The sequence below is a fragment of the Piliocolobus tephrosceles genome, chromosome 8, assembly GCF_002776525.5.
Source record: "Piliocolobus tephrosceles isolate RC106 chromosome 8, ASM277652v3, whole genome shotgun sequence".
Classification (NCBI taxonomy): Eukaryota; Metazoa; Chordata; class Mammalia; order Primates; family Cercopithecidae; genus Piliocolobus; species Piliocolobus tephrosceles.
The window spans coordinates 44,422,897-44,435,431 of NC_045441.1; the positions used below are offsets into that span (position 1 = coordinate 44,422,897).

The window sequence follows — 12,535 nt, forward strand, 5'->3', positions numbered from 1 at the left end:
AAAAAGAAATTTCCTGCTGTGCATGAAATAATTTCTAAGATCCCTTCTAGCTCCAACAGATAGTTCTATGATCTTTATTTCTAATGAATCTTTCCTTCTCAGATCATCAAAGTGTAAATAATGCAAGTTAGAATTTCTTTTCATTTGAAAACTAAGAAATACATATTTGGTTGTATGCTGCTATTATATACAATTTTTGCTCTTTTGTTTTTGGACTATTGCTGTTAATCATGTAGCTAGCTATTCATAGAGTAGGATCACTCACTAGTTCAGTTTTTGCACATTACTGATCAAGACTCGCTTGCTGTGGAATCCACAGGGACATACTGGGGTTATTCAGTTATTTAAAAAATTATTTGGCTGGGCGCAGTGGCTCACACCTGTAGTCCCAGCACATTGGAAGGCCAAAATGGGCAGATCACCTGAGGTCAGAAGTTCGAGACCAGCCTGACCAACATGGAGAAACCCCGTCTCTACTAAAAATACAAAAATTAGCCGGGTGTGGTGGCACATGCCTGTAATTCCAGCTACTTGGGAGGCTGAGGCAGGAGAATTGCTTGAACCTGGGAGGCGGAGGTTGCAGTGAGCCAAGATCACACCATTGTAATCCACCCTGGGCAACAAGAGTGAAACTCCGTCTCAAAAAAAAAAAAAAAAAAAAACATTATTTATAAAGCCAGTTTAGCATTCAATTTATATTTTGGCACATAGGTAACTAAGATGGTGACCACCTCGTCTGTACAGGCTTCTGATTGTTACCAGGCTCAGGCAAGTATGTTTTCTTTGCCTACCATAACTAAATTACAAAAATTCAGAATGAAATCAATAATCTGGAATATTTACCACTATCAATAAAAGCCAGGTTTTTTTTCTTCCAAATAGAGTTAGAGTGCACGTTGAAGTGATTTGCTTAATTTCAATAATCAGATTTGTAATTTCTGTGAAGATACTGATCACTTTATTCTCAATGTAAAGATTAAAGATGTCACCTTATTTGTGGATAATCTATGGGGGCAATAGCAAGAAGTCCCTTTTTCACCATAAAGAAACCCAAGCACTTGGGTAAGGTTCCCATCGTGGCATTGAGACCATGGTGGATTAGAGCAGAGGTGCAGAGTGAGTTTAAGGACACTGGATTGCTTGAGCCCAGGAGTTTGAAACCAGCCCAAGCAACATAGCAAGGCCCCGTCTCTAAAAAAAAAAAAAAAAAATTGGCTGTGCTTAGTGGCGCAAGCCTGTAGTTCCAGCTACTCAGGAGGCTGGGGCAGGAGGCTCCCTCAAGCCCAAGAGTTCCAGGCTGCAGTCAGCTAAGATCATGCCACTGTACTTCAACCTGGGTGACAGAGTCTCCGTCTTAAAAAAGGAGACTGGCTTCATCACTCACAGGAAATCACTCTTACTTGGATTTTTTCCCCCTTTTGAGTTATCATTCAGTATATATGAGGTTTGCCTCCAGGAAGAGAATGCTCAGCCAAGCCAACTCAAGCATCATGTGCCTTGAGTGTGACATCTTTCACTGTCACTATTAGTAGATTGCTATCCTTGTTTGTATGCTGCCAGCTCTTTTGAATGAATTAGAATGAATCTGTCTTCCCAAGTCTTGTCAACTGTGGGAACCTGATGTGACTGAGACTTCAGGCTAGAGCCTGGGCGGTGTGGTATGGATTTACTGGGTAACACATGGTGTGTCATCTCCTGATAGACCTTAACTGTGCATCTTCTGCTGACCTCCCTACATCATTTGAAGCCCCTTCCTTTTCACCTTTGATTCCAGAAGACTGCTTTTGAAAAAATAGGCACATTTTAAAACATTTTTAGGAATTCAGATGCATCACTAAATATTTTTTAAAGTGTCTGGTGCAAGTATGAAAGATGCTTAAATTAAAGGACTCTGAGCCGGGTGCAGTGGCTCACACCTGTAATCCCAGCACTTAGGTAGGCTGGAGTGGACAGATCACTTGAGGTCAGGAGTTCAAGACCAGCCTGGCCAATGTGGTGAAATCCCATCTCTACTGAAAATACAAAAATTAGCTGGGCGTGGTGGTGCACACCTCTAATCCCAGCTATACAGGAAGCAGAGGCAGGAGAATAGCTTGAACCTGGGAGGCAGAGGTTGCAATAAGCCGAGATCCCGCCACTGCACTCCTGGATGGCAGAGGAAGACTCCATCTAAAAAAAATAAAGGGCTGTAGGCTGGCCTGGTGGCTCATGCCTGTAATCCCAGCACTCTGGGAGGCCGAGGCGGGACAGATCGAGACCAGCCTGGCCAACATGATGAAACCTCATGCCTACCAAAAACACAAAAAATTAGCCAGACGTCATGGTGGGCACCTATAATCCCACCTACTCAGGAGGTTGAGCAGGAGAATAGCTTGAACCCAGAAGGTGGAGGTTGCAGTGAGCCAAGATTGCACCACTGCACTCCAACCTGGGCAACAGAGCGAGACTCCATCTAAATAAAAAAAAAAAAGCCGGGCATGGTTGCGCATGCCCGTAACCCCAAGTACTCAGGACGCTGAGGCACGAGAATAGCCTGAACCTAGGAGATGGAGATTGCAGTGAGCTGAGATTGCACCATTGCACTCCAGCCTGGGAGACAGAGGAAGACTCCGTTTCAAAAAAATTAAAGAGCTGATACCTTTTGCAGTGGGAAATTCTTAAAAAGGAAAGTTTTAAGCCAAATGCCAATTTTTAACTGATCACAATGTGATGTTGTCCATGGAGGCACAATGTATATTAGTACTTTCTTCCATATTTAGTACATAATGAATGCCTTTGGTACTCATTTTCTGAATGGTTTGCTCTAGTAAGAAAGAAAAAAAAGCAAGAGGCAGCTTTGCCTGCCCTAGCGATGGCAGCGAGGTTGTACCACCAAAAAGCTTCATTCCCATGGTGCCTCCCTCTGGCATCCGAGAAGTTGCAGAGTGCCTTGTGTAGTCCAGAGAGCAGGAGTGTTTCTCAGGATCTCAGAGTCATCAGCTGCTTTGAAGGGGTGCTTCCTTCACCTGTGTTTTAACGCCCTGCCCCAGGGTGGTCCCTGTCTCCCTTGGGTACAGTGCCCTGCGGCACCTTGGGTGCTCTAGTTCCAGGTTTGCCTCCCTTCCCCTCTCGGTGTTCTGGAGAAACAATGCTTTTTAAGTTGACGGGTCCCATCCTCTGCCAGTTCTAGATTTTATTTCAAGAATCACCAGTGCAACTATATATACATTCTTAGATTGCTGTTTTTATTTTTAATAATTATCATTAAATACTGTACATTTTCTCACAAAAATTAGTATAGCTACAGAAAAGTACACTTACATTTCATATACATTAAAATGACTTTTAGACCAGGTGTACGCCTATAATCCCAGCACTTTGGGAGGCTGAGGCGGGCGGATTACTTGAGGTCAGGAGTTTGAGACAAGCCTGGTCAACATAGGGAAATCTTGTCTCTACTGAAATTACAAAAATTAGCTGAGCATGATGATGGGTGCCTGTAATTCCAGCTACTCGGGAGGTTGAGGCAGGAGGATGACTTGAACCCGAGAGGTAGAGGTTGCAGTGAGCTGAGATCCCACCAGTGCACTCCAACCTGGGTGATAGAGCGAGACTCTGTCTCAAAAATAGGCCAGGTGCACTGGCTCACGCCTGTAATCCCAGCACTTTGGGAGGCTGAGGTGGGCAGATAACTTGAGGTCAGGAGTTCGAGACCAGCCTGGCCAGCGTGATGAAACCCCATCTCTACTAAAAACACAAAAATTAGCCGGATGTGGTGGTGGGCGCCTGTAATCCCAGCTACTCAGGAGGCTGAGGCAAGAGAATCGCTTGAACACAGGAGGTGGAGGTTGCAGTAAGCTGAGATTGTGTCACTGCACTCCAGCTTGGGTGACAGAATGAGATTCCGTCTCAGATAATAATAAAGTAAATAAAATAACTTTTGATTTGCGTTAATAAACAATTAAGTCTTCATTTTAAACAGCCTGCCCTGAGTATGGCAAAGATTTAGTCTACTGATTCTCGTTAGTGTATCTAATTCAGTGTCTTAAACAAACCACCTCACTCTTACAGGGCTCGTGCGATCCGCTTCAGACAGGATGGTAATGAAGCCGTCGGAGGATTCTTCTCTCAGATTGGGCAGCTGTACATGGTGCACCATCTTTGGGGTATCTGTTTTTTCCTTTTTGAGTTACTGGGATTTAAGAGTTCATTACTAAGTTGTACTGGGCAGTAGAGCACATCTTGAGTCAGTAACCTTAACCGCTACAGCAAATCCAGACGTCACACAGGGACAGTCTGTACGGGGCTGTTCGGAACTAGCGAGGCCAACGGTACAAGTCCATAGATTGATGGCGTTAGTGAGCTGAAAGTGAGTGGGGATGATGGGGAAAGGAATAAGGGGTGAAGCAAGCACCCCTGGAAGAAGGAGGCCAGGGAAGTCAGAGTGCCTTCCACAGAGTGGTCCCAGCCTTTCTTTGTAGACTGACTGAATTCCTTGGCAGAGGCAGGCCTGCATTTTACCCAGAGCGGCAGCTTCCTGCACATACTCACTGCCTGCCTTTGTAGACGTGGTTCCACTGTCTCAGGACATGGACCCCTCACCTTTTCCATCCCCACCCACTTTTGTTTGGCACCATCTTTGGTGTCTTTCCCGTCCTGCCCTAGATGTCACCCCTCCCCAGTAGTGAACATCATCACTCCTCCTGAGCCCCCAGAGCCCTGTGTGGTGCTGGTTCTTACTGTTGCACTGTGTATGGTGTGCAACCCTCTCAGGCATCCCCATCTATGAATAAGCACAGGTGCTAGAAGGGCCAGATTGGATGGAGGAAGTTTCCATCCCTTTGGCTGTTGGGCCGAGGTCAAGCCAGGTGCATGCTCCATTCACATCAGCACCTGTAGCTGCTTGCAGAGGGCCTCCCAGATGCAGGATCCTGGAATTGCAAACAGGCAGGCACCAGAGTGTGAATGGCGAAGCTATCACAGAGGCTGTGGGGAACACAGGGCAGACCTCCTGTCTCTGCCCTGTGGAGAGGACTCAAGGCTTCACAGAGCAACAGCAAGATGAAGAGGATTGCTTGAGGCCAGGAGTTTGAGGCAACAGTGAGCTATGACTGTGCCACTGCACTCCAGCCTGGGCAATACAGCAAGACCCTGTCTCAAAAAAAAGGTAATTAAGAAGATACTGGCTGGGCACAATGGCTCATGCCTATAATCCCAGCACTTTGGGAGGCCAAGACAGGTGGATCACCTGAGGCCAGGAGTTAAGAGACCAGCCTGGCCAACATGGTGAAACCTCATCTCTACTAAAAATACAGAAAATTAGGCATGGTGGTGCACGCCTGTAATCCCAGGTACACAGGAGGCTGAAGCAGAAGAATCGGTTGAACTCAAGAGGTGGAGGTTGCAGTGAGCTGAGATCGTGCTACTGCACTCCAGCTCGGGAAACAGAGCGAGACTCCGTCTCAAAAAAAATAAAAGGAAAATAAAAAAGAAAGAAGGCATCTGGATGAGATACCTGTGAATTGTACCACGACACAGGTGATCCCCCTCCACCTGAAGCACCTTTCTTCCCATTCCTACGTCAGTGATGTCCTTTTCAACTTCAACACCCACCTGGTCAACTTGCACCTTTCCCACAGCTCTCCCATTGCTTGCCCTGCTCCCCTGTACACCGTGTCCTTGCATGGGCCACAGCACTCTCCACGGCTGACCTTGCCTGTCTCCTATCCTGGGGCTTCACCACATGGAACACACCCGCTACCCAGATCAGTGTAGTGCGAGATAAATGTTGAGTAAAATTGATCTGACGTTGCTTATCTGTGGTCTCACAGTTTCTGGTCATGAATTTAACATGTTATTGGAGAAGTTCACTTGGTTTATAAAGGTATATCTTAGATTCACTAGATTTTAAAGCTTAAGAGGAAATTGTGGCCAGATGTGGTGGCTCACGCCTCGAATCCCAGCAGTTTTGGAGGCTGAGTCGGGAGGATCACTAGAGTCCAGGTGTTTGAGACCAGCCTAGGCAACATAGTGAGACCCCATCTCAAACAAGCAAATAATTTTTTTAACTTAAGAATGGGCCAGGCATGGTGGCTCACCCCTGTAATTCTAGCACTTTGGGAGATTGGGAGATTGAGGTGGTTTGATGATTTGAGCCCAGGAGTTTGATGTCTGCCCGGTCACAAAAAAATACACAATTAGCCAATGTGGTAGCGCTTTCCTGTAGTCCCAGCTATTCAGCGGGCTGAGGTGGGAGGATCACTTGAGTGTAGGAGGTCAAGGCCGTGGTGAACCATCATCGTGCTACTGGGCTCCAGCCTGGCTGACAGAATGACCCTGTCTCAAAAAAAAAAAAACTGAAAGTGCTTTTCCCACATGGCCTAATGTAATTTTGCTCAGTGTTTCCCCAGCCCAGTACATTACACACCTGAAGTAGTCCCTGAGAAAACTAGATGCCCTTGTGAAGCAAGACCTTAACGTATGTATGGGTAGAATGCAGGGTATATGTTTTAAGTCTGCTTCTCTGTGTGGTTATTTTTAAGCTTACAGGGATCTTCAGACCAGGGAAGACATACGGAATGCAGCATGGCACAAACATGGCTGGGAGGAATTGGTATATTACACAGGTAATCTCTTAACAGCCATGAAATAACGCTTTTTGTCTTACTGTTTCAATCATGTTCTTTCACCCTGACACTAATAGGTGGCTTTTGTAATAGTATGTTACTAGGATAGTGAGTCATCAGGTTGGGCGGGGAAGGGAGATAGTCAATTTTTCTAATACTTACATGACTTTTTTCAATAAAGCAGAATATCCATTCTTTCAAATATGTTTATCATCTGTTACAGTTTTCAGACCCTTGGATGTTGTAAATTGTACATCATTACCTTTTTATGTAGATTTCTGTATTGTCTGAAAACTTATTACAGAAATAAAATTTTTTCTAAGCTTTCCTTTTCCATCAAAATTGTTAGTATCCCAAATCAGAACTTAATATATCAATTAAAGAGTGATTTTGAAATTAGATAAATTTAACTTCCTGTATGTACAGTATGTATACATGGGTACATAATACATGCATGTGCACATACATAAGTATATTATGAAACGCTGTTTGCTTGATTTTTATAAGAAAACAGTTGGCTGAATGTAACCCAGTGGCATTGGTAGAGGTAATCAGTACCAGCCATGTTGCATGGCAAGTATATTTCTGGCCGGGCGCAGTAGCTCACGCCTGTATTCCCAGCACTTTGGGAGGCCGAGGCGGGCAGATCACCTGAGGTCGGGAGTTCGAGACCAGCCTGACCAACATGATGAAACCTGTCTCAATTTGAGAGGCTGAGGCAGGAGAATCGCTTGAACCTGGGAAGTGGAGATTGTGCCACTGCACTCCAGCCTGGATGACAAAGCAAGACTCCGTCTCAAAAAAAAAAAAAAAAAGTATATCTCAGCCCATATTCTACCAAGAAAATAAAAGAGTAATTTGTCCTAGAAAGTAGATGTTACCTTGTCTTTCAGTTCAAGAGATTATATAACATATAATTGCATGTTATAATTATATAATTTTATTTGATTTTGCTGCTTACTCAAAGAACATTTGAGAAGTCACCATTCTTCCTCACAATAAGACAATACAGACTTTCCCCACCTCCTACAAATAAAACAAATCTCCAGGTAGCATCTGTTGTAATTTTTTCTTCCTTTTTTTTTTTTTTTTTGAGATGGAGTCTTGTTCTGTCACCAGGCTGGAGTGCAGTGACACGATCTCAGCTCACTGCAACCTCTGCATCCTGGGTTCAAGCGATTTCTCCTGCCTCAGCCTCCTGAATAGCTGGGATTACAGGCAGGCACCACCACACCCAGCTAAGTTTTGTATTTTTAGTAGAGACGGGGTTTCACCCTGTTGGCCAGGATGGTCTGGATTTCCTGACCTTGTGGTCCACCTGCCTTGGCCTCCCAAAGTGCTGGGATTACAGGTGTGAGTCATCGCGCCCAACTGATGTGTTGTAATTTTAATAGCATCTTGTAGGATGCTAGCTGATACAGGGCCCACTTCTATATTTCTGCCCTTGAGGTTAATCCTGTATATTATGACATTCTCTTGTTTTTAAGCAGCACAATCTGTCTGTTAGTGTCATTTACCATAATGTGTTTAGAAAAGAACAAGTGCAGTAACCCTGATCCTATTTTCAGTTCCACTTATTCAGGAAATGGAATCCAGAATCATGATCCCACTGAAGACCTCGCCCCTCCAGTAAAGCTGTAGAGTTTCTATGTGCCTACATACATTTCTGTGACAAGTATTTGTCATAAATTAATTTTAATTGTATATCAAGTAAAAAAGAAACACTGAGGTTTAAGCTGCTGTATATAGCTTGTGAGAAACCTCTTTTCTTTAAAATTTACATAATCACAAGAAAGGAAAGAATTACAGTTGGACTGATTGTGACAGTGCCCTGTTGTCCTCTTTGAAACACCCCCGTGTTGTCCAGTGTACCTTATAACACTTAGCCACTTCTCCCCACCCTCCAGGAGGGGTCCGCATTGAATTCTGAATCATCTTAAAAATAAGATTCCAACCACAAAAACAATTAGCCATTTCTTTACTAAAAAACAAAAAACAAATCTGTTTTATAATTACAGATTTTTAGACAAATTTCTTGTATCAGGAAGAAATACAAATTTTGTCATGTTTCTCAAGCAGTTTTTCTGAGTAGTTTCTGAGGAGGAACAAATTACGAGTGTGCCCAATAACTGAAAATGTTTTAACTCACTCTCATTTGTAAGCAGTCCACATAGTAGACAATGGGTTTTCCAAGCTGGACAAGGTACATTTAATCAGTAAATCAGTTTCCCATCATGTATCGTGATGTTTCAGTGTGAGACACAAAAACAATGGCTTGAAACTTGTGTATCATATGTGATTTTGAAATGAACACCTTGAATAGCACTAATTTTTATTTGTGATATTTTTCTATAACAAAACAAGTAGCACTAGGAAAAGAGGTTTTATTTTGTAAATGATCATTTGTGACCTCAGACACTCTCTGGCTAATACTTTAATAAGCTCACAGCAGATCATTCTGAGATCATGGATGAGGGGTGGTGCATGTTGAGATTTAAATTGGCATAAAGCTGCATCCTTTTTGTCTAGCTGTTTGATTTCATTGTTTAATATGGTGTGCCAATTTCGTGACTGTTACCATGTGAAAGTCCTGTTGAAATGAACGATCATGTCTGCCCCACAATCAAGGATGCCTGTGTGAAGTGTGAGTCAATCTCATACCCAATGTCAGACTTTTACATGTCAATGATTTTCTCCAAGAACATAGAAAAGTCAATAAAATCCTCTTAATTTTCACATATCACGTTTGGATTTTTGTTTTTTTTAATATGTTCTGAGAATGACAGACGTGCTGTGAATGACCTTGTCACTCTTGCAAAATAGCTTGTCACAAAGGATTGAAGGAAGTGAGGAAGTCAGCTGGCTTCTGGGGAAAATCCCTCCAAAGGAACAAAGTATGAGGCCCTGGGCAAGGTCATGCCTTGTATGTGCCGAGGGCAGCAGAAGCCAGTGGCGGAAGCAGACATGAGGGAGAGCGTGGTTGGACATGAGCTCAGAGCTCACAGGGCTGGATCCCTTGAGTGTTGGAGGCCATTAGAAAGACCCTAGTGGCCAGGCCCAATGGCTCACACAGGTAATTCCAACACTTTGGGAGGCCGAGGCCCAAGGATCCCTTGAGCGCAGGAGTTTGAGACCAGCCTGGGCAACATGAATGAAACCTCATCTCTACAAAAAATCAAAAAATTAGCTGGGCATGGTAGCATGTGCCTGTAGTCCCAGCTACTCAGGAGGCTGAGGCAGGAGGATTGCTTGAGCCCAGGAGGTCGAGGCTGTAATGAGCTGTGATCATGCCACTGCACTGCAGCCTGGGCAAGAGAGCTAGACCTTGCTCAAAAAATTAATAAGGCTGGGCACAGTGACTCACGCCTGAAATCCCAGCACTTTGGGAGGCCAAGGCAGGCAGATGACTTGAGGCCAGGAGTTTGAGACCAGCCTAGCCAACGTGGAAAACCCCATCTCTACTAAAAACACAAAAATTAGCCGGATGTGGTGGCACATGCCTATAATCACAGCTACTTGGGAGGCTGAGGTAGGAGAATTGCTGAACCTGGGAGGCAGAGATTGCAGTGAGCCAAGAATGTGCCACTACACTCCAGCCTGTGCGACACAGCGAGACTCCATCTGCAAACAAAAAATAATAAAAAGACCTTGGCTTTTATTATAAGGGAGATGGGAGATGAGATCCGCTGGAGGCTTTCAAGCAGAGGAAAGGCATGATCTGACTTACATTTTCCTTTTTTTTTTTTTTTTTTTTTTTTGAGATAGAGTCACTCTCTGTCACCCAGGTTGGAGTGCAGTGGCACAATCTCGGCTCACTGCAACCTCTGCCTCCTGGGTTCAAGCGATTCTCCTGCCTCAGCCTCCAAGTAGCTGGGACTACAGGCACATGCCACCACACCAAATTTTTTGGTGTTTTTAGTAGAGACAAGGTTTTACCGTGTTAGCCAGGATGGTCTCAATCTCCTGACCTCGTGATCCTCCTGCCTTGGCCTCCCAAAGTGCTGAAATTACAGGCATGAGCCACCGTGCCCAGCCCTGTATTTTCAGTAGTAACTTCAATAAGGAGTAGCAGTAAAAGTAAACAGAATGGGCCAGGCACGGTGGCTCATGCCTGTAATCCCAGCACTTTGGGAGGCCAAGGCAAGGCAGATCACCTGAGGTCAGTTCAAGACCAGCCTGACCAACATGCAGAAACCCCATCTCCACTAAAAATACAAAATTAGCGGGGCATGGTGGTGCATGCCTGTAATCCCAGCTACTTGGGAGGCTGAGGCAAGAGAATCACCTGAACCTGGGAGGCAGAGTTTGCAGTGAGCCAAGATCGCACCATTGCACTCCAGCCTGGGCAACAAGAGTGAAACTCCATCTCAAAAAACAATAATAATAAGTAGGCAGAATGGGCAGATTCTAAATATATTTTGATTGTAGAGCCAACGTGAATTCCTGAACAAGTGATTGTGGAGTGTGAGTGAAAGAAAAAAGTGATTTTAGTTTTTGGCCCGAGCACTTGGAAGGCTGGGGAAGGTGGAACAGATTTGGGGGAATGAAGATCAGATATTCTATTCTGCTCATGCTGAGTTGGAGATCTCTCTGCACAGATCCAGGGGGAGATGTCAAGTAGGTCTTGGTTATGAGTCTGGAATTTAAGAGAGCCTTCTGGCCTGGAGATGCACATTTGCAAATTGTCCACATAAGTTGAAGTGAGGCATCCAGATGTGGTGGCTCACGCCTGTAATCCCAGCACTTTGGGAAGCCGAGGCGGGAGGATCACCTGAGGTCAGGAGTTCGAGATGAGCCTGGCCAACATGGTGAAACCCCGTCTCTACTGAAAATACAGAAATTAGCTGGGCATGGGGGTGGGCACCTATAATCCCAGCTACTTGGGAGGCTGAGGCAGGAAAATCGCTTGAACCCAGGAGGTGGAGGTTGCAGTGAGCTGAGATCGCACCACTGCACTCCAGCCTGGGTGACAGAGCGAGACCCTGTCTCAAAAAAAAAAAAAAAAAAGACGAGCTCACCAAGCGAGTGACTATAGTCAGATGAGAAGATCAAGGTGAGGAGGAACCTGCAAAAAAGACTAAGAAACCACCAGGGAACTCGGCAGACACTCAAGCAAGCAGGGTGTCATGAGTGTCAGGAAGTCGAGACCAGCCAGGCCAACAAAACAAAACCCTGTCTCTACTAAAAATTCAAAAATGAGCCGGGTGTGGTGGTACACACCTGTAATCCCAGCCACTTGGGAGGCTGAGGCAGGATAATCACTTGAACCCGGGAGGCAGAGGTTGCAGATATTGCGCCACTGCACTCCAGCCTGGGGGACAGAGTGTGATTCCATCTCAAAAAAAAAAAAAAGGAGGAAGATTTTTAACTCGGTGTCTCAGAGGCAGTAGCCTCCCTCTGGGACAGCCCATACCGCAAGATAATCAGTTACTTTCCTGCCCTTTTAATGTTCTATAAGTAAAATTCTTAGAATGGCTTGTATTTCTAGGTGACTAAAACTAGATAGATAGATAGATATAGATAGATAGATATTCTTCTCTTTCTTTGGATATTTACCTGACAAGCTTCCGCTGATATCAAGTAGTGGTTTTGTTTTGTTTTAGAGACAGTCTTGCTTTGTCACTCAGGCTGGAGTGCAATGGCGTGACCTAAGCTCACTGCAGCCTCGACCTCCTAGGTTCAGGTGACCCTCCCACCTCAGCCTCTTGAGTAGCTGAGACTACAGTGCATGCACCATGCCTGGCTAAGTTTTAATTTTCTGTAGACACAGGGTTTCCTTACGTTGCCCAAGCTGGTCTCAAACTCCTGGGCTCAAGCAGCCTTCCTGCCTGGGCCTCCCAAAGTGTTGAGGTTACAGGCATTAGCCACTGCGCTTGGTCACCCATTGCTTTAATTTAGGGCCTTTAAGATGGACAGCACCCCTCCAATGA

At 44.9% G+C, this 12,535-nt stretch overlaps 1 protein-coding gene across 1 annotated transcript in view; it reads left to right on the forward strand.

Moving 5' to 3' along the window:
- NIPSNAP2 (nipsnap homolog 2) overlaps nt 1–9,345 on the forward strand; it is a 42,410-nt gene extending 33,065 nt beyond the window's left edge. The window contains exons 8-10 of the mRNA XM_023194607.3: nt 4,051–4,145; nt 6,522–6,605; nt 8,174–9,345. Coding sequence (XP_023050375.1) covers nt 4,051–4,145; nt 6,522–6,605; nt 8,174–8,238 — 244 coding nt within the window. The 3' untranslated portion in view covers nt 8,239–9,345. The remainder of the gene's footprint in view (nt 1–4,050; nt 4,146–6,521; nt 6,606–8,173) is intronic.
- The last annotated feature ends 3,190 nt before the right edge of the window (nt 9,346–12,535 follow it).